At 52.1% G+C, this 22352-nt stretch overlaps 1 protein-coding gene across 1 annotated transcript in view; it reads right to left on the bottom strand.

Annotated features, from left to right (window-relative positions):
• Positions 1 to 22352, bottom strand: part of LOC8036364 (plexin-B) — a 138748-nt gene that overhangs the window by 22499 nt on the left and 93897 nt on the right. The window contains exons 5-11 of the mRNA XM_042291695.1: positions 15860 to 15988; positions 12458 to 12558; positions 5855 to 5999; positions 4519 to 4678; positions 4056 to 4152; positions 3332 to 3440; positions 2374 to 2502 (exon numbers count right to left, since the gene is read on the bottom strand). Of these exons, the coding sequence (XP_042147629.1) occupies positions 2374 to 2502; positions 3332 to 3440; positions 4056 to 4152; positions 4519 to 4678; positions 5855 to 5999; positions 12458 to 12558; positions 15860 to 15988 (870 nt within the window). The remainder of the gene's footprint in view (positions 1 to 2373; positions 2503 to 3331; positions 3441 to 4055; positions 4153 to 4518; positions 4679 to 5854; positions 6000 to 12457; positions 12559 to 15859; positions 15989 to 22352) is intronic.

The following is a 22352-nucleotide window of genomic DNA, read 5'->3' as shown; positions in this document are numbered from 1 at the left end:
CCCCCCCCCCCCCTGTAAATCGTCCCCTCCAGGCCGTCGCGCCATCCTTATCGTAATAAAGTGTAACAACAATAAATATATGTATATATATATATATATAAGTTTAAAAAAAAAGTGACTCGTGTCGTAGAACGTTAAAAAATGGCAGCTGATTAAAGGCTGATACCTTTAAAGTTCGTTGAGCATATAAGCGCTCGACTGAAAGTCCCTGTCGTTTATGATAAGCCGGCTCATCGTCAAAGTTGAAGGCAGCTTGCGAAATAAACTAAAATAAACTAAGTCAACAAGTTGATGAGACTCCCACGATATTTCCACTTTTCACGCATACTTCTAGAAAAGTTTCCCGAACCAACGATCGTTCATCCAAACTCCGCGAAACAAATACCGCGCGTGACGCGCGATCGTTTCAAATTATCCAGGCACCGCGCTAAAACTCCTCATTTCAGGGCGAAAAATGTGACACTTCCTTTTAGGCGCGCCAATAATTAGCCGCGGAAACCAGCCGAAGGCGAGCGACTGCGCGCGAGTCCCTTGAAAAACGAGCCCCCGTCGTTACCGAGCCGCCCGACCGAGCGCGGATGCATAACTCGCACCGTCGCCAAATCGTTCCCCGATCCGCCAAAGCTCTAAATTAAGCTAAAAGAGCCGGGGAAGGCCCCGAACACCGTTGTATTACACGCGAAGCGCGTAAGCGACGCAGAGATAATGCACAAAAGTAGCGCGGAAATTAAAAGGTCTCCGCGCCGCGTACTCTGTGACGCGGTCGATGAACGCGCGCGAGAAAAGAGCGTTCGCTTCAAAGCGGTCTAAAAGCTCATTTTCAGCGACGAGGAGGAGAGGCGAAGACCGGCCAACGTTGTTTCGCCTGACGAACGCCGCGAGCCACTTGGAGCCACTCCGTAGCGCGGAGGATGTCACGTAACTTGGCGCTCCCCGCGTCGCCGCGCAACACCGGACGGCCACGTGAGACCCTTCTCCGGGCCGTGGATTGGTTCTGGCGGTTCGTAGCCTGCGTCCCGGTCCGTCGTGGGGTGGAACGGAGTTCACCCCCGTGTGACGTTAATCTTCCGAACAAAAGCGGCTGGGGCGTCAATGGCGTCATTATCTCATTGGTTCTCTTTTATGGCTTCGGTAAGCCGGCCCCGTGGCCGCCAACCCGCTCGCGCCGTCGTTATAAGGCACCGGTAGGCGAAATAGGCACGGTATAGGTCAAAACTGCCACAGGGTTTCATACGGGTTGCATGAACCGGTTCGTAAGAAGACCGCAACCCCAAGAACCGGTTTAGAACTCAATTTGGTCACTTTTTCAAGGCGGCCCATAACATCGGATGCCACTGATGCGTTATTTCTTTTTTTTTTTTTCCTTTTTTTCTGCCGGCGCATTTTTGAACGTTTGTATTTGGGGTGGTTCTGGTACGAAATGCGCGAGACCATGATGCACACGAGCGCGTCGCGTGAAGGAGTTTCACAGGACGACGAAGCGCTCGTGCAGTAGAAGCACGAGCATGCTCATACCGAAAGTTATCAGAGTTAGGAAACGTGGAGCTTTGTGACAACGCCGTGGGGTTCCTATTGGTTGCGCGGAGCGAAGATGTAGCGCTAGCATGTACTCAAATGGAACAACTCATCATATAAAAGAAAGCTATCAAGGAGGATTGTAAGTCAGCTATAAAGAATACCATTGCAAAAAAAAGAAGAAAAAAAATACATACTGTAAACAACTTATTTTTCGCGAGCTCAATATTTCACGATTTAGGTCAAAGCTGAAGTTTTGAAATAATTCGCGGGTTCTAAATTTCGCGACGCGGTAGGATCTCACTATAGATTCAAATGCGTTTACATTTTATCTGAACTGTTCGCGGGACCTATTTTTCGCGAATTGTAGGGGATTCGCGAAAATTAGGTCCTCGCGAAAAAATTAAGTCGTTTAGAGTATAAGAAAGTAAGTTTATGCACCGCGAACAACCTAAAAAAAAAAATGAAAGGCAAATGCTATCTGGAAAACAGATTCACAAGAAACCCATATCGGAATATCGCTTTACCGATATACCAGATGTTTCCTTTTATCCAGTAAGGATACCTCCGATAACAATACACGATACTTCGCCGACAATAGAGAGTTTTAGTAGATCGTTCCGATACCTCCGATAGCCCCGATAACGATACTATGCATGCACAAGGGAGGCGGTGGCGGAGTATCGGGTATCGTTATCGGAGTCATGGGAACGATCTACTAAAACTCTCTACCTTTGCGCATGTATCGTATCGTTATCGGGAGTTGTTCTCGGAGGTGCCGGAAAGATCTAACTCCCTATTGCAGCGTGAGCGCGTCACCCGTTCGGCGCGCACCGAGAGGCGTGTTCGTCAACTCACGGCGGGGTTGGGCAGGTTGCGTGCCTCGACGGCCACCTCGGTCCGCACTCCGTTGGCCAGGAGGATGGAGCTGTCCGCGCTGAAGCTCGGGCAGTGCTGGCGGCCCTTGACCAGCGAGTTCTGAGGGTTCTGCGCCCCCCGCCGGAGAGAACACACGTCACCTCCCACACCCTTCGACTACACGTTCGCGTTTGACAGGATTAGAACGGCAGGGAGCTCCTTCAGCTGTCCTGCCTCCAGCCCTTCGATAAAGCTTCGGCGTCTCGGAAACTTCGAGCGTGCGGACGCGGCCAAAGCACGACAGAAGGCAACGCGCTGGAGGCAGGGCATTCCGAAGAGACGCTGCTCTCATCCTGAAAGTGCCTACAGAGAGTCTAGATTTCAGAGAGGGGGAGCAACTCAAACCACGGAGAGCGTTTGCAATTTGAATGGCGGACAACTCCCGCGCAGATTGATTGCGCATGCGCTTTCGAGTGGCGAGGAGGGTAGCAGGCAGGGAGGTTGAGCGAAGGTTCGAGAAGCTGGCAGACAATCCATTATTTCTCCTCCTCCTCACAGGTTGTACTGCCAACGCGGCCCATGAAACACGAGAGCCCGATACAGCTGTTGAAAACACTTTCAGATCTAGGAACACTATAACTAGACCACAGACTTTCCGGTTTTCACCGTCCAACACCGATGAACATTCGTTGGTGTCAACCCTTTCCATTTCTGGAAAGGTTTGCTCCAGCTCAAACTGTTTTTGTCGAAATCTTCCCCTTCTAGACTTAGACTCTTAATTTTTTTGTAAAGGTTTTTCTTTTTTCCCCGTCCGAAACATCTTTATTAAAAAAAAATAAAAAATAAACACCAGGTAACACCGGATGATTTCCCCTTATAAAAAAACGCCAGAAGCTAACCGACGGAGAGGTCGCCCCAGCGATGCATCCCTCTTTGCTCTTGTTGTTGTGCCACTCACGTTTTCTCCCCGGATCACGTTTCGGGAACACGCCGACGCGTTGTGGGTGCAGCTATTCTCGCTGAAACACCAGTTGCAGGCGAAGGCGCTCGTGACGCAAGCGGAGCACCTGCGGTAGCCGCGAGACAAACAAGCAGAACAAGGGCTTAAAGGGGGTCGTCGTTAGCGCCCAGTCGACCGCGCCATTACAAGCGGCAATCTATCACTGGCAACACTCGATGAAACGAGGAACACGATAATTTCGTGGTCCGCGAGATCACACAAGCCCCACCGCATGTGGAGGAGACACCTACAAGACAAGGCCTCAACCCCTCCCCCCAAAACGTCACCGCCAGTGGATCCACGCAGTGCCGTCTACCTTGCGTCACTGCGGGCGCGACGTTAATAATGATAATAATAATAATAATAATAATAATAATAATAATAATAATAACAATAATAATAATAATCTTTATTGGTTCACGAGAGCCTCGGTACCGCAGAAAGGCAACAGCTCGTATCATGGAACACGCGACGACGCCGAAATGGACGCACGCGTCTGCCTCTTTCCGTCGGTTCTCGTCGAGCCTCGGCGTGTTTGCCGCCTGCAGGTCGGGGGTCCACTAAATATGACGTCTTGCGTGCAGGCCTTCTCTTGGAGGTGGTATTAGCGGAGTGCGTAGCGAACGTATCAATCTACCATCAGCGTTGGCACTATCCCGCTGGAGGCGCCACATATACTTACGTCTTGTGGACGGAGCAATCGTAGAAAGTGAAGGGCCGGTGCAGGAAATCCGTGTTGGTTTCGCTGGAGCGGATGTACAGCGTTACGTCCACGTGGTCTGGGAACCAACGAAAGAAGAACAAACAATCACGGCATATTCATTACAAAACGCGCGAGAGACGACGCGCTGCACGATAGCTTCAAATGGGGCATGTAGCGACATGCGCCTCCTACAGATAACCAGGCCGTAGTGCTGCTAGAGATGTCGTCATCAGTGAAGGCCAACGCTGGTCACATAAGACGATTGCTGGGCTCGAACTTGACTGGAAGCCGAGGGCTGACGTGGCACTCGTTTTCAGTCTGTATCCAGCGTTGGCCTTCGCTGGCGACGCAGAAAAATGTCAGCACTACGGCCTTGTCTTGTAGGCGGTGCTGCTTGAGCACGCACTGAGCAGCAGCCGCGGAGCCCCCTCGCCTCACTCACCGGCTCCGGCGGGGATGGACGGCCTGTTGTGGACCGCGGGCGTGGAGCAGGCGAGCCCGTGCTGCGTGGCCCGAGCCTGGATGGGAGCGCTGCGTCCGAACACGCACTCGTAGTGGGCGCCCCGGGGCAGCTGGGGCAGCTGGTTGATGGCGATCTCCACCTGCGACCGCGAACGCTCGTGCATCTCTTCCCCGCCAGCCATCTCCGCGAGCTTCCTAACGCCTCCCCATCTCCCCACGGACAACACCGTGGATGTCGCGCTCCCACGACGGTGCAGATAACGTCGAACGGTGTCCGTTAGGCGAAACTCGAGGTTGCTTGCGCAAATTATAATGTACAACTTAAAAAAAAAAAAAAAAAACAATGGTTGAGTGGAGAGAGGCACCAACCTGAAGATACTCTGCAATTAGCGTAACCAATCCCGACCCCCCCCCCCCCCCTCCCTCCCTTCTTCCTCCGGCCTGACGTGAGGGACTTTCTCTTCCACCACGTCATATTGTTGACCACCCCGCTCATGATGGACGGACCGCGAATACGTTGCTTGCACTGACGTCACATTGGCGGCCATTTTTGGTGGTCTTGCTGTCGCTGAGCGCCTATAGCTTCTGGAGCGTACATTTTGCACAAACGGATATTTTTTCTCTCTCTCGACAAGAAGCAGAAATGACTACAAACATGGTGCCTTTACATTACGTCCAAGCCGCGAATACAACGTAAATGAAGACACGTGAGCAATCCATCAGTATGGTGCCTGAAACGCGTCTCAAAGTGGTGCGCTTAGCGTCCTAGTACATCAAAAGTGGACCCGAAGTGGCAACAAATGACGTCACAAAAGTCAGGGTGTCAGCGATCCTGGTGGTTGGTTTGTAGAAATGCTGGCGAAAAGCACGAGCGAACGCGAGTGTCGCTTTCGTTGCAGCGTCCCGTCTCCAGGCTGCCGAAACTACCCTGGACTGTCGAACTGGAGAGCGACCTGCGGCAGAACAGGCGTCTGCCATCTATACCACCGCTGCTGGGACACCGCCAGGATCGCGATCGGCGACATCATGACACTTGTATGACGTCATCAGGCGGGAATCGAGGGGCCAGATTTCTGGACGCGGTAAACACACCAGTGACCAGTCGGAGAAGCGTTCCAGACACCCTACCATCAGCCAACTCTCCGACCACCGCAGTGGCGCTGCTGTCGGCACAGCGCGTGCGCAGATGCTTCCGCCTACGCGAATCTAGTTTCTGGGCACGCACAATGCCCACACCTGGTGTGGGCAAACGCGGGCTTGTTTGTAGGCAGCGTGGTGGTGTCTAGTACGTTTTTTACACGAAGCGTTGCACTCACGGTGGCCATGGCAGTGCGCGGCAGCTTCTCCGGTGCGATGGACTGGAAGTCGATGCACTGCTGCGTGTCCAGGGACAGCCACCGGGAGGAACTTCGCTGGTCGCCACCAGCCGAAGCGTTCAGGCACTCCGACTGCACCGTGCACCTAGGCAGCAGACAGCACCACGAGGCTCGAATACGACGTCGCTGTTGTCACAGCGGTGGCCGCACGTGCGGCGCAAGGGGCAGAGCCACTGACTTCAAGCTACGCTTAGAATATAATCCCCCCCCCCTCCCCTTGCCCCGGCCCTTCCCAGACGGTGCCCTTTTCCCGAAAAAACTACTGCTAGGTGGCGCAAGCCGCCGCCCGATTAAAATGACTCATCCGTATGCATCCATCCAGGTCCACTGGCGATCGTTACGATTCGCAAGTACGACACCCTGAGCTTGAGATACGGCGCCAGGTAAGCTCAGGTCATATCCTTTTGCTCTGTCGCGGACTCTTTCGACAATTCTGGATGACGAATGAGTTTCCTGCGATCCAGAGATCAGACAATGGCAACAATGATCTTAAGCACCGAGAGGGCCGCAGCGTGGTTACTCTGAAGCGCGTAGCTTCTTTCCTAACTCTATAGGCATACTCAGCCCTCCCGCGCCAAACGGTCAGGCTGCGGACTCCTGCAAGGGGAGTTCTTCAACTCCCACCTTTGCCGGTCTGGGAATAGACGGCCCGTTGGACCGGCACGCATTCGTGTAATCACTGCCGCGTGACGAACGTTAACGGCCTCGGGTTGTGCTCCGTTCAGCCCTAAGCTGACAGCGCAATGGCAGCTATACGCCCCCTCCAGACCGATCAACCGTCTCCCTTTGATCACCTGACCCCGCTTTCTGCGCGGGCGGTACGGACCGGCACGTGATCACGAGACGAAAGGATTGGTTCAACGAGCACGTAGCTTCCACCCCACTGTCAGCTTAGGGGTGAAACCAAGTATGGCAGTCGTACCGCGTTCGGCAAATCGCACTTTGAGTGCAGAGACACAGCGGGTCGGAGTCGTCATATTTCAAAACAAGCCATTATCTCCCCGAAAAAAAAAAAAATAATAGAAGTGAAACGCTTGAACTTGATTCGTTGTTGTGAAGGGTGAGGGGCAACATCTAGCAAACCGCTAAGTTAAAGAAAGAAAAGAAAATGGAGGGGCATAAAGTCTTGAACGAACATAAAACGCCCAGAGTCCACATATACAAAAGGGGTCCATGCAGATACTGGTTGTTTCCGGCGTGCATACCGGGCGACCCCGCGACCTCTACTTTAGACGCATACCGTAGATTATCGCGTGGGACTGGTAATAAACTCGGCGCTCCTAAAACTTATTTCTGAAGTACTTCGCTTTGTTTTGTTTTTAGCGTTGGTACTGAATACGTTTCCACGCGCTGCTCGGGAAAGCTCGGGGACATAGCCGCAACGCTCTGACGGCAGCACGCCGCAATAACGGGCCGCATATTGCTTCGGAAGATACCTCGATAAATGAACACCGAGATGACAATCACGAGGTAAGCAGCAAATAAAAGATGGCGTTATGCGAGTAGGAGAGGGTTTACGAAAAAAATATTTCATAGAAACAAAACACGCCAAACACGGTTCGTTGCTAGCATGTAACTTATTTTGGTTCATCTTTTTTTTTTTTTTTCGTTCAAATTTTAAGTATGAAGCAAGAGTGCAACGTACTTCAAAGAGAATCGCGAATGTATGGTAACGCCGTGTCACCGCGGAATACATACCCTACTCGGGTGATTTGAATTTAGAATAGAGAGCGCTTGCGTCATTCGAGGTAAGCTAGGCCGGTTTTGTGTTGTGATACCCGCATTTCGCGTCTTACCAAAGGCAGCGGAGTGAAAAAAGTAAATTTCATTTAGACGAAGAGAGGTCGGTCTGTCCTTGAGGTATGACGACACGTATACCGTCAGAGTTGAGGATAAATTTGGCCAGTGCGGGCAACCCCATAGTTTCCCGTAAACGCCGGACGAAATGCATGGGAGAATTAATGAGCGTTCTTCGCGACAGAACTCAAGAAGACGCAAGCACTGCGCGACACTGTGAATGCGAACACGGCATCGGCGCTTTTTCGAATTTTACTTGGAGATAGGTATTGGCGGGCGCCATGCTTCACCGCTTACATTAGTAACCCAAATGAGCGTTTTTGCCGAACTAACAACTTTTATTACAACCTTTCAAAAAACAAAAAAGAAAAGAAACGGCGATCGTTTGTTTGGTATAACGGTATATTTAAATATATTAGACGCTTCTGTCAGCTGGGCCTCGCTGGGAACGATACACCCGGAATGCTTTACAACATGCTCCGGGAACTTTTACGATCTTCCACCACGAAAAAGAAGACTAGCCTATGACAACCGAGCGCAGACCCAAAATCAAGGGACAAACTGCATGCCTACAGACAGCGGGGACCGCCTCCCCCCTCTCACGCCGACAAAAGAAACGCAAGAAACAAAAAAAAAACATCTACGTATAATGCGGCGGAGCAATCTACGCGATCGACGGCCGTGCGCGCATCTCGGGCGCACCACAACATCGGCTATCGCCCCGTGCAAGTCACACGAGACTGTTCCATAATATATCAGCATAATGCGGGGGACCGCAGAGCCCGTGACGCATCAGGACCGTCCCCTTGCGCCAACAAACTTTTATGTTCTTTTGTAGGTGCATTGAGCCCGCATTGGACAGACACACACACTCGCGCACGTGCGCAAGTAGGCACAAAAAAAAAGAACCGGTGGCACATTAGCCCCCCCCCCCCCCCCCCCCCCCCTCAAGTCCAGCTCCCGTCCGGCCCCACAATGTCCGTTCGTGGCGCTCTCAGTTCCAGGGACTCGCCCCGAGTCGCCTCTGTTCCCACCGCCGTCTCTCTCTTGGTGCCCCATCGCCAAACGTTATCCTTTCCCAGTGACTGACGCTGCACCCTCCCCAGCAATCCTCAGTGACGACACGGGCTTCATAGGGGCACGGACACAGCGCGGCGCACAAAGGCGGTCATGGTCTAAAAGCGTATACAGTTTAGGTTTCTTAAGTGTCAGCCCGGAGTCGGTGACTGAGCGAGTCAATAGAGAGTTTTAGTAGGTCGTCCCGACTCCTCCAATACCGATACGAAGCATGCACAAATGCGCCGGCGACTCGGCGGAGAACCGGGTATCGTTATCGGAGTCGTCGGAACGATCTACTGAAACTTCCTAATGACGTTTACCCAGAGTACACTTACCGAGCCGACGAAGAAGGCAATGGGGGGTTGGAGGAGAACGTTTTTTCGGGAGTTTTAGCGAGTCGTTTTTGGAGCACACGGTTCCGAAATCATGAAAAGTGCAGCTGTTCCGTTCCGAAATGTAACGTATTTTAGCGAATCTTCAAACTGGCGCAACCGTGTAAACGATGATGATGATTACGTTTGACCGGCAGCGACATCTTCTAGTAAACGTGCGAAACATTCTGCAGCGTGAATGCAGAATGACGTAAACAAGACGGCCGAGGTAACATTTATCGATTGGAATTTAAATATCTGCGAAGCTAGATGGAGTAAACCGTGTCTGAACGACCGCAGAGGTAGGTACTGTGTCTCTGTCATTTTTTGAACTTAAACGACTGTTTACGTTGTGTGCCGTCGAACAAAATCATTTCGTCTGCTCGCGGTCGCCACGGCAGCTGGTTAACCCAAAGATCACGAAAATGTACTTACATGCGTAGTTTACAGCATTCACGATCGCGTACAGTTGTGAGCAGTGATTTGGTTCAACCTCTCAAATGAGAAGCGAGGGGTAACAGGATGGCAAATCGCCTACCGCTGTCTTAGCTTTCGGCTGGGCCGGCGAAGTCAAGTCGCCAAACCGACCGCCATCTTTCTTTTACCCGAGTCGTGAACGGTGCTGGCTGCGTTGCGGCGACGACTCCAGCGGTCGGAGGGCGACAAACTCGAGCCTCCCGAAGCCCCCCAACGACTCGCGGTCGAATTCGCAGTGGCGTCGGCGATGCGTTCGATAACGAACCGTTCGTGGCGAAAACGACTCACTAAAACTCTTTTTTTTTTTTTTCTTGCTCCAGTAACGATACCCGATAAGAGAGTTTCATAGTAGACCGTTCCGATAACGACACTGGATGATCCGGCGATGCCTTTGCGTATGTATCGTGTCGTTATCGGGTATCGTTTTCGAAGGCATCGGAACGATCTACTAATACACCCCGAAGATACGATGCACGCGTGTCGTTATGGGGACGCACGGAAACGATCTACTAAAACTCGCAAAAACGGTGATGAGTCGAAACCTTCCTACACCGTGGTCGAAACTAGCGTCCTCTCTCAGACGACCATTAAGAAATACCATTAAGTTCGAGAGATTTATAACAAAAGTTCAGAGACGCACACTCATCGAAAATTAATAATGAGCTTCGGGGAGTTCATCTCGTCGCGCAGTTTATCCGCGCCTGCGATCAGAAAATCCGAGAGACGCGCATTGAATGCTCGCGTGCGCGGCCTATACAGCCTCCCCCGTAGGTCCGAGTTAATAGAGAAACAAAGCTGTAAACAAGTAATGGCAATTTTAAAACTGACAAAGTTTCTTGACTCTGACGCAGACAACCCGACCCCCACCTCCCTTTTTATTTTTTAAATGCCGTTGGTAACCGCCGATGGACCAACACCCTTTTGCGTTTGACTGTGCTCGAGTACCTTGCGTTCCCATTAACCGCTTCGGGCGAGAATAGAGTTCCTGTATAGGCTCCTATACAGGAACTCTAGGCGAGAAAACACATTAACGCCGTCTATTGGAGAAACCTTGTGACCTTCTTTCGATCGGTACGCATTTATTTTTATATTCGTTTACGCATCGTGCTTTCACCATGAGCATGACGACATAATTCCTGCGGACATGCATGTTGGAAACATGTTTGCTTGATACGTGCTTCGAACTTGTCCACAGACAGTTTTTGTATAACCAATGTGACCGTCATACACGGAAGGCCTCAGACAGTGTGTGCGCACTGTCTTTTGTGTGACGTATTAGTAGGAGTGTGACCGCGGATTTAAGGTGAAACGGAGTCCAGCAGAGTGAACCCCTGGTCTCCAACAAATCGGCCACCTCCTCTTCGCCTCCCGAGCAAACAGCCGCGCACACCGGCGTTCAGCCGGACTGGCAACAGCGGGGCCTCGTAAAGTTGTGCCACCGCCGCGGATGCAGAGGCGTGCGAGATGGGAAGGGAGAAAAGAAGTTTCTGCGTCCGGAACGAGGGAAGCCCATAACCGGGGAGGCCATCCCGATGCGGTTCGCCCCATAAATTCTGCGGCACCCGCGGGGAGCCGCTCCGCCGCCCGAAGGGGGGGACAATGACGGTGCTGAATTTGTAGCCTCGGCGGCCTGACGCCTCGGCACGGCTGCGTGCGTTCGGCTCGCCGGCCCCGATCGGTCTTGCTGGGTGGGGGAAGGAGGGCCCCCTCGCAAAATGGCCGACCAACGGCCATCAGAGGCGAAGTGCCGCTGTGGTGAGTCGGCCAGCCCGGCGAGGCGTTATTCTCATGGAAATGTCGGGCCGGGTGACTTTTGGCGCCTCGTCGTCAAGCGTGCGCGGCTGAGTGGGAGACCTCTTTCTCTTTCTACGGTGTTGAGGGCTTCCAGTGTCTCGTCGTTACTTGTCACCCCCCACATATTTCGAGTTTTAGTGAATGCTTCCGGGCATGATAAAGAGGATGTCCAGTGACGTCATCTGGACAAACCAGCCATCCGATGCAGTCCGATCGTTAACGAGGACGGGTTTCATCCCTGTACCAGTATTGACAATCGGACAGTCGGCATGTGCAACATTCCTGGAAACAACACTAAAGATTAAATCGCCTCGCGCATGCCACAGTGCGCACGGTTTGATTTCTTCAGCCGAGCGTGAGAGCGCTGCACCTAAGCGACGACTCGTAATGCCCCAACCACATGAGCGACGGAAATGGATGTCGCGCGGCGGTTGCTATGGGAACCGCCGCGCGACACCCGTTTCCGTCCTTCATTTTGTCACACGAGTAATAGTGATATTTATTTCGGTTCAGGGGAGCCGCGGTCAGAACAGATTGAACAAAACAGAACGGAGCTCAAACCGAACGCGGTCGACGTTCCCGCGAGACCGCTTGCTGGCAAACGCGCCGTCCTCGAGATATATTTATATATGTACCGAGCTTCCTGTAGCGTTATCAGGGGCTCAACCTTCAAAGTGTAGTTCCGCGGAGTTTTAAGAAACGAGCACTCGAGCATCTTCAAAGCCCCGCGCCGGCACCCGCAACTTCAGGAACGCAGCACACAAACACGTCGTTTCTCGAAGCTGTTTAGTACTGTAGCTTTGATGCACGACGTTGCCCTTGACGTTCACACAGCGACCAAGTCATTAGGGACACTCGGTAACGTGTGCCGTTCAGTCATGTTCGAATGCACGAAGTGCGAGCGGCGGAGCAATCGCGCACTGGCGGTAAGAATTCACACGCCCAACGAGAGAGGCGATTCCTCTCAAAGGCAAGACCGAGGCGTCTCCGAGACGGTGCGACGACGGGAAAGCCGGTGAAAAAGAATGACGCCAAGTGCACGCACCTTTTCTCGAGAGAGCACCAGCCGCAGTAGGGATTCCTGGCCTGCAGGCACTGATCGCACGTGTTGTACTGCTGGCAGCGGTCCACACGGATGCGGCTCACCTGCGGAGAAAGTATACGATATCGCTCGGCCCTACATGCACCTAGAAACAGCCGCAAACATCAGCGTGAACCACAAGCGTACGGACACGCACGCACGTATATTTCCAGCCTGATTGGCTCCGTCGAATCGCAGAGTCGGCGGCGTTCGGACTTTCGGTGAGAAGGACTGGGCGTGTTTCCTGGCATCTTGTTATAGCTCCTCGGCAGAAAGTGTGAATTCCGCTTGAGCCGGGAAGATATCCGAACAAACCAATCACGAAGAAACAAGCTTGAGAAGCCACGCCCCACATTTCTGTGGCTGTCAGTAACTGCCTTTATAACTTATAACTTAAATCCTTTAAACTTTTGACTTAGATGACGGTTGTTTCTCAAACTTTGGCATATGGTTCGGACCACTAGCGGTTCATTTGACCATGGAATAAACCTTCAACGATGCGAATAGTTTTTTTTTTTTCTGTTTTTTTGTACACTTTGGTGGATGGGTGGTGGTAGTGGTGCATGGTGATGTGTGTGTGTGTGTGGGAGGGGGGGGGGGGGGGTGACAACGCGGGAGACAACGGAAGATGTAGCAGATGAGAACGACGTGACGAGGCGTTTACATCGCGGCGTTCCTGAAATTACGAGAAAAAATGAATTGCATTAAAAATGAGATCGCTTAGCAACCGCGTAAATGAAACAAGCAGAAGAGCTGTCGTAGCGCAGCAGCTGCCAGTCTGGACAACCGTTCCCAGAGGATGAAAGGACCGCATTCCGACCATTCCCGACAAAGGGGCTTTTGAAAAACCGCGTATCACCGCCCGGTCCGCTCGAAAAGCACACACGCAAGTACCACGCGGAAAGTAATTTGCGCCCGGCTATCCATTCCGCGAGGTACTGAGGAGACGGTGGTGTGTAAATAGCGGGCGAGGAAGGGACGGTAAAGATTGGGCGGCAGCGGCGGCCGCGGAGAGCGACGCTGAACGCGTCCCTTTGCATGTCGGCATCGAGGCCGGCGGAAACAAGAAACTGCCCGTAAATGTGGGCCCGAAACAAATAGTGGCGGAAGAGCTGTCCGTAAAGAAAGGCGACAACTGCCGAACGCGAGGGAGGACCAAGATAGCGGCACCGGCAAAAGATATGAGCAGCGGAGGATGGCAAAATACGACACAAAAACATAAAAAAAAAACAAGGAAAAAAAAAAAAAAACGTCGCGCGCCCATCAATCCGGGGCTTACGCGAACAGGCGAATGCGGACGGTTGCCGATTGAGCGAGGCTAAACAAAGGGACAGCCACTGATCCACCAGCCGCAGCACCGGAGCCATGCGAAGAAAGGCCGTGCCAGCCGGGCCGCAGTTGCGTCTTCGGTCTTATTTATTTCTTTATTTGTTTGTTTCCGCATCGTCCGCTGCTTTTCTCCGAGTCGAAGGAACGCGGCGCGGCTCGAGCGCGCTGCGCTTTTGCTGCGAGATGTCGCCCGAGACTTATCGGCGAGCATCAAGCGTCGGCGCCAAGGGTGCCCGTCTTCATTTACAGCCGACGGTATCGTTGTCCTGAGCGCTTGGCCGCTGTCGGGACGACCGAGCAAGCTTGCTTCCGGCATCGGGTGCGCCGGTACAAACTGAAATTAACGGCTGTCACCTGCCCCGACCAGAGCGGTGGCTGGAAGGGAATTCGAGAAGTGCGCCCGTAAGGGCGCGCGACTTCTCCTTCTCGCGGCGAATTTGGTCCGTGCATTAGCGGGAAGCTTTCCGATTCTAGCCGGCAACTGGGGGATCCGGGTAGCTTCCGAGCAGCGTAAAAGGAATATTATGTAACTGATAGAGTAAAAAGGTAGTGCACGCGGTAATTCGACGGATAGCCCATAACCAGCGCGATATATGAAAAAAGAAAACAAACAAGGAAAACTGAGGATGCATCGAAGCTATTTCCTTTTTATAGATATCTGCCTCGGAGGACGAAGGTAGGAAAAATACATAAGGGTATATAATAGATTATGTATACTATACTATATTGATACCATACTGACGTACTACACTCGACTGACCTATGTACGAGTACCAGCGGTAAATGCGTCATTTTCGGAACAGAAAAATAAGAGCAAGATGGGTTTAGAAAGTACAAGCCTAAAACGTTTCATCCACGGTTGTTGTCAAGCGTACTTCGCTTCCGTTTTCCGGCTACTCTTTTTTTGTGCTTTAGCGTTGACATTAATTATTTCCATTCCTCTTGATCAGTAAGGCCAGGCTAAAAATGCGTTTCTATTTCCAATTTTTTGTCCACGTTTGAGCGTTTAAACAAGCCGAGCCCGTTTTCAAACTCTGCATATCGCACTGCTCTTGACGGGCGGCGCAAATGCACTACAAGCACGGACCCCCTCTCCCGACGCCCGCGGAGCTTACGTTTTCGACCAGGCACGAGGAGTCGGCACTGCGCAACAAAGAAACAGGGAACCGTACCATCGGTGGTCGGGGATCTCCCGAACCGATAGGTCCACGCCCGCAGCTGACCGATCCGACAAAGAACGCCGCGCACTGGCAAAAGGCAGAGCCGCCTCCCCGGGCCCCGAATCTACCGTCGGCCTCGCCAAAGCCCTCCGAGACCCCGTCCGGGGTTGAATGACACGGCCCGCTCTTCGCAGACGATCTATCACTGTGGCGACTTCCTGCCCCGTCCGTCCATCCGTCTGGCCAGGCCCTTTGATGGAAGCCAGCGAGCGACGCCCAGGGCACCGGCGTGGGGCTTCGCGCTGCAGCGAGGAGGGGGAGATCAATCCCCTCTTCGCAATCGGCGCTGCCGCTTGTTGCGACGGCGCCGCGCGCGTGTGCGTGGGCAGAGGCGGAAATTCGACGGAGCCCCTCGTGCCGCCGTGTCTTTCCATCGACTCGCTCGCTTGTTTGCTCGCAGCGGTCGTGATCGACTTGGAGGTCGTTGCCGAGGCGTTGCCACCGCGGCGATTCGCGGTCGCCTGTCTGTCTGTCTCTGTATGCAGTTATGTATCTGTATGTATGTGCGTACATGCGTATGTATGTGCGCGCGTGTGTGTGTATATATAAACAGGACGGGGGAAATGACGAATCGAAGCGGCGACGGGGGATTCGGACGGCGGGGACGACTACGACGCCGTGGATTGAGCGTTTTCGGGGAGTGGTGCCGGTTGTTCGAAGGTTTCGCTTCCGCGTTGTGTAATGTCGAGGCCGCATATCTTGCATAAGGGTGTACGGTGAAAGTTCAATGCACTGTTTGTTTGTTTTCTTGCCCAGCTTGGGGGGACAGAGCTGGCGGGCCTGAATGCTCCACGAGAGGTCAGAAAGAGCCAGTGACCTTGTAAGGAGACGCCACGTAGACGTAGTGTCCGGTCGTGTCCACCTCCATGTCGGCCAGGATGGACTTGCCGGAATCGATGACGACCTCTTCGAACTCTTCCGCTCGACCCTGATTCGTCAGGAACACCTGGGGGCCAGAGAACAAGGGCAAACTTTAATTCCACTCCCGAGGCATTCAACGCGAACACGTACAGTATATCCCGTTTAAATCCGTAGAAACAGCAATTGTCTCAAAGGGGGAGAGAGAGAAAGAGAGAGGAAGAGGGGGGAGAGGGAGAGAGAGGGACCGAGAACATTGTATGTCCGAGCGCGATCGAAGGCACGAACACATACAGCCACAAACACGCACACTAAAAGGGCGAGTCACTGACCCTTGCCTGTACACGATTGGCATGACTATGAGACAGAACGAGTAAAGAAACATAAGGAACAACAGAATGTTGCGCTTTTAACGATGTTTGATTGGCCTTATCGGCTCGTAGTGTCGACTGCGCCCGGAGTGCTCCCGCGATGAATGTAATTCTTTCTTCAAGAACACCGTATATATCTTTACGTTACGCCCGTACTACATACGGACACGCGCAGAAACAGACGGGGGAGCTAATTGAGACTCTGATTGTGCGATACTTTGCTGTTCAGACAACCGAAACGGCTGCGATAGCTCGTGCTCCGTGACGCGGTTCGGAGTGAATCGAGCCCCGTTGTCACGGCTAACGTCTATGTTGCATTTGCGGTATAGCGACGCAGCAACCGGAGCTCCCTCTAAGGTACGCGAAAGCATAAATTTAAGAAGAAAAACAAAACTTAGCGGGGGTAGGAGGAGGACTGAAGCCGTACAACCTAGAAGACAAGGCCTTCGCATGACGTCATCATCAGTAAAACACCCGACCTACCCCAACCGGAAAACAGGCTGAAGCTTGACGCGAGTACGCCCTCAAAATGGCTGACGCGTGCACCTGGCGTCGCTGCGTGATAGCGCCGCGTTCATTGAGAGACGCTGCAAGACTCCTCGCTGCCGGCGACGCTGACGCGAGCTAGGCTGTACTGCCTGGATCCACAAGAGATGACGTTCGGGGTAGGGAAACGCGCAGGCCTTGACTGTATCGGTTGAAGCCAGCCTCGCCACGAGGGCTCCGGGGTTGCGGCTCCTCGACTGGAACAAGGGGAACGGTTCCCGCTCATTACCCGGGGGCTGGAAGCCACGCGAACGGCCCGGGCACATAATAGCGCGGCCTGACGAGACCGCAGCATCGTGGCGCGCCCTGCCCAGATCCATCACGCGAACGCGGGGCTCCTCTTAAAAAAAGACGCGCTCCGCCTTTCTCGATGCGTCAACCAGTGGAGAAGTCGCGGAGGACGGCTGCGCGGTCGGTCGCTGAGCCCTGCGGCGTTAATCTCCGCTCTCATCAAACACCACAAGAAAGTCGGGAGGCTGCAGCGAGCTGCCAAGACGGGCAACGCCGGTCCTTCGGCTGGCTCCCCCCTCCATGCGCGAGGGGGCGGTAGCGTCAGCCGACGTCGCGTGGGGTTTGGATCGGGGGTTTGATGCACGTGGGGCTCTTGCAGCCTGACAGAGAGCCATGTCTCATCCTTCCTCCTCTACCTTCCCCCGTGGCGTCTGTGCCAGACAAATGGCGGCCTTCTTGAGGTTGACGAAGAAGTTCAAGATACAACCGGGCGGAGGATACTGTAGCAGGACGTCCCGGACGTGAATTATAGGTACAACGGCCGAGTAAGCGTTTATTTCGGAGTATTGTCCAATCAATCTCTTGGCGCAAGTTTGGCTCCGAATCCTTTTAATGGTGGAAATCTAATCGAGGAGCTTATGGGTAGCCGCTTTGTAATTGTCAGTTCTCATGTTCACACCATCGAAACTTAAACAAATGAAGAAAGAATTATGAGGGTCTCTCGGGCGCCGGATTGCAACCGGCTCAACCAGCGAAGTGGCAGCAGGTGACCCGGGAGCATTCGAGCCTATACTCAGGAACCAGCCTCTACCGGCGGGGCAACAATAATCAAGGCGCGGACGCCGAAGGCCTATACGGAGAAGAGGAGCGGAAGAGACTGCCAAGAGAAGAACATCGGTGGACGTCGGTGAAGAATAGGGGTCTCGTAAACTCCGCAGGCTAGGTTCTAAACACCATGGGACCGCCCGCTTCAAAAGGAACAGCCGCAAATCATCATCATCATCGCCTATACTGTATGTGAGTACAAAAAACCTGAGACCACCAATAAAATCGAGTGTGTACCGATTTTCTGATCGTGCAGACACACCTATCGAGCAATTGCGGTGCTACTAATCTGAACAGTACAGTAGAATGGACAACTTTGCTCGCTGAAGCTGCGACCGTAGGCTTAATTACGGAAGTGTATAATACATAGCCCAAGCGGTAACTCGTATACTACAACAGGACGCAAACTAACAAAAAAACGACGCCTTGCATTTGTTTGGAGGAAAAGAGCGATAGGCTGCTTCGTGTATACTATAGCGCGGATACGCTCGTCATGGGGAGGATTGGAGGGGTAGCAGGCACGTAGCCGGCATTTTGTTTTGGGGGCGGGGGCGGGCCCCATGGGCTTCCCCCCCCCCCCTGGCTACGTGCCTGAGGGGTACTATAATATATGACCACCGGCCATTTGTGATACCAGAATAAACGTATAACGATGGACCGTCTCTTCATAACACAAACCTTCCAATGCCGCCATTGCTTTTTTTTTTTTTTGTTAACTCTTGTTTCAGACAGCAAGGCAACGCAGGGGCACGTAGTGCGTACCGAAGAAAAAGAGCCGTCATGAGATAACCAAACAGGAGAACTGTGACCGTTTGTGAAAGGGAACGGGATAGAAGACAGGCCAGGCAACTGTCGCCTGTCAGCGCAGGAGGAACTTTTCGAGAAGGGGGCGAAGGAACCAGACCGGGGTCCCCACCGAGCCTTCCTGTCGTCTTCGCTGACAAGTTCCAGAAGCGACAAAAAAAGAAAGAAAAATAGCGGGAAAATGGCAGACTAGACAGAGATGGGAGAACAGCACCGGTGAAGGCGAACTTGGAGAACGAGATGGAAGCTACCGCTCCGTATGAAAAGCTTGAACCGGACTGTGGGTTGTCAGTGGCCAAGGTTGTCGCTGGCGTATGAATTACGAGTGCGCTGTCTCTCTACAAATAATAATAATAATAATAATAATAATAATAATAATAATAATAATAATAATAATAATAATAATAAATGCTCTGCGGTGCTTGTTACTTCTCTTGGTTTCATGGTTACTACCTTCTCTAGTTCCCACTCAAGTTTTCAGTCCTTTTTTCTTTATCTTTTTTTTTTTTCTTTTTCTGAGAGTGTTAACATTGACTCATTGGACCATGTGAGACACTACGCGCGCTACACCAGGGTCGTTGGTGCACATGTTTAGGTACATGGCTGGCACCGACGCCATGCAGCTGCCACTGTGGTAGTCTTGCTGCCGGGCCATTCTTCAGCATTTATTTCGCACCACCCAACTTGTTCTCCTCGGCAAGAACAATTAGGAATGACCACCAGCACGGTGTGAAATGACGTCACGGGCAAGCCACGTGCAGAAAGCCGCTGGAGCTTTGCCGAGTTGGTTAGTGCGCTGCATCTCCGAGTAGGTGGCGCGAATTCTTTGCGACGCAGAACCCGGAGATCGTGTGTTCGCCTCTTGTCGGTTTCGATCTGGACGTGTGTTGCACATGCGTGCGCTCGTGCACTCACTACTGTGCGAGAGGTTGGGAGCATCTACACTCGTATCCACCTGCAGAACCGTAATAAATAATAATAATAAAAAAGTCGGTCTCCTCGCAGAACTTTACTGATTTCTCCTTTTATGTGGTGAATTAAGTGGAGGTGAATTTTTGATTAGCTATGCGTTATGTTGTCAAGACGTACAGTTTGAAATGCCAAAAACATCGTTTCTTCCCCCGACCAACAAATCCTCTACTAAAAACTACTTTGCGTGTAATAAAGTATGCACAAAAAAAAAAAAAAAAAAACATTTTTTTTTCTTCTTGATGTGGCAACGAGTATACAGCGAGATTCAAGTGGCCTCACTTCGAAGGCTAACTAATCGTTCACGCTCTCCAAATATCCAGGCACCCACCCCAATTTTTGGATACTTTCTTTTTTTAATCAGCGTAATTTCCGGTTGGTGGTAACAATGTTGTTTCACTATGTAAAACGAACAAATTAGTCCTTAGTTACATAGACAGCGGGGCATTAGCCTGCCAGAACACGGGTACATTGTTACCCACAGTGGATGAGAAATTTCGTCAGTGCGCTACGAATGCTAGCCTGGGGCATTTCAGTATCGCTTTTTCTGATTCTTCCTACTAATTTTGTATCCTTAAAACAAAAAAACAAAAAAAAAAACCCAAAAAATAGAAAGTGGTCGCTCTTGCAGAAAAATGGCGTCAGCGGCAGTGTTGGGTGCTTTGCCGCTGCTTTTAGCCGGTTACACGAGCTCCTTTCTCGCGGACCATTTCACGGGCGATGTTGTGGAACTGAGGGCGAGGCGTACGAGAAAAGAAATAACAATAAAAAAAGAAAGAGAAAAAGTTGGTTCCACCGCAGGGGGAGAGAGAGGGAGAGAGAGAAGAAGGAATCGAGAGGAGCGGCACGGGGGAGAGACATCCAATTTGAGTCGGAAGACCGTTTTGGGAAGCCCAAGCACGATCACGGTCCGCGATTCGAATCAATCCGAAGCGACCGTCCCTTCCCCGACGGCAAGGACAGGCGCGACGCTCTCTGCGCCAACTCCGGCAACGTTCGCGAAAATAAACACACCGGCCGGAATTGGATTCCGGATGACAGATTACGAGGCCGCATTAGCCAACGGCCCGACGCCGTCTCGCGTTCCACGGTGCTTCGTTGCGCGGAACAGAATCCTCCCTAAAAAAGGACGAAAAAAAATATATATAAATTCCGAAAAAAAAAAGAAAAAACATTTTTTGGAACAAATAAACGGGAGTCGTATACGAATGCCGACGCACTTGCGTTGCGACCTGGTGCGTTTGGGCTGTCCGCTCGGGTGCCTTTGTTTCGCGGGAATCGATGTGGCACGTGGACAAAAAGCCGGGCTCAATCCGTAGGCGAGGCATGCAGCTGCGTAAGTCCCTAGAGCGGGCGCCGTACATACAATGGCCTAGAATTTTAATAGTTTACGCGGAGTTTTCGGTTGCAACTCGAAGCGACCGGCACATTGCTAGCTCGCGCGACACGGAGAAGGGATTGGAACAAAAGCAAGCAAGCAAGTAAACAAACAAACACAAAAAGAGAGTGAGAGAGAGGAGGGAGGGAGAGAGAGAGAGAGAAAGCGAGAGAGTACGAACATTTATGCGAAGTCATGCGTTTTAAACTATGATGCGCAACATGGCCCCGAAAAAAGAAACCACATTCATGTTACGAAATACAAGAAATACGCGGACACGTGTCATGCATGGTCCAAGCATGTTGGCTTCATCCATGCTTCGAAGTTGACCGCAGACAGTTTTTGTGTGGCCAATGTGACCGTCATACAAGAAAGAAATACGCCTCAGAGTATGCAAACTGCTTCTTTTTTTTCTTTTTTTTTGTACGAGCAGTGTGTGAGCGAGGCGATAAAGAATGATTTACATGGTGCAATCTTGCTCGCGATTTCGCAGATGCGAGGTTGAGCACCGCAGCATCTACGCTTTTCTTTATTTCTTAAGACAAAAGTCTTGTATGTTCCATTAAGCGAAAAGGCGGCGTCGGCGTTGAGCCCCAAAGATGGCCATAAAAATGAGTCATCGAGCACGTGCCGCTCAAGGTCAAAGCGGACGCGCCTCAGAAAGAAAACACAAAGAAAAGCGCAGCAACGCAGGTGCTTCGTCACGGAAGCCGTGGAGCCGGCGGGGGCACCGCGCCTGCGCAGTAGGGGATCGTGACGTCACCACCGGAGCGCCGTGTGCAAAAGGAAGACGTGGCGCTGCCTCCGGCGCGTCAGTTGCGCTTCGGAATTCATCTGTGCTCTTTGTGTGCTTCGTGCAATGAACTGTGAGGGGATCGCGTCTACATTTACGGCCTCGACATCAGCAGCAGCGTCTACATCTACGGCTTCGACATCGGCAGCAGCGTCTACATCAATGACGGCCTCCGCGGGCAAACGTGGCCGCCCACGCAAATACGCCACAGCCGAGGAAGCAAGCTAACGGATACGCAAACACACCACGCCGAATACTATACTGACAGAAACAACTTTAATACGTGTAGAAACATGACTCGAAAACATGTCAACTGCGGGACTATAACGCTTTCGCATTCCTACACGTAAGCAAAGTGTCTTCGCCGTGTTTTTGTTTTTGCCGTACGAGCGACGTCGCAACTGCCAACTCGAAGTTAATATCGCAGCGTGTGAATGAGACGCAAGTGTATACGTTTAGACTGAAGAAACTTTGAACGAATAAGCGCATCACTCGGGACTGAAACGAAGGTACGCATATAAGAGGTGCCCTTTAT

This window comes from Ixodes scapularis, unplaced genomic scaffold (assembly GCF_016920785.2).
Source record: "Ixodes scapularis isolate PalLabHiFi unplaced genomic scaffold, ASM1692078v2 PGA_scaffold2__306_contigs__length_199485367, whole genome shotgun sequence".
In the NCBI taxonomy this organism is placed as follows: domain Eukaryota; kingdom Metazoa; phylum Arthropoda; class Arachnida; order Ixodida; family Ixodidae; genus Ixodes; species Ixodes scapularis.
Note: the sequence above shows the minus strand (reverse complement) of the source record. Positions and strands in the feature narration are given on the sequence as shown.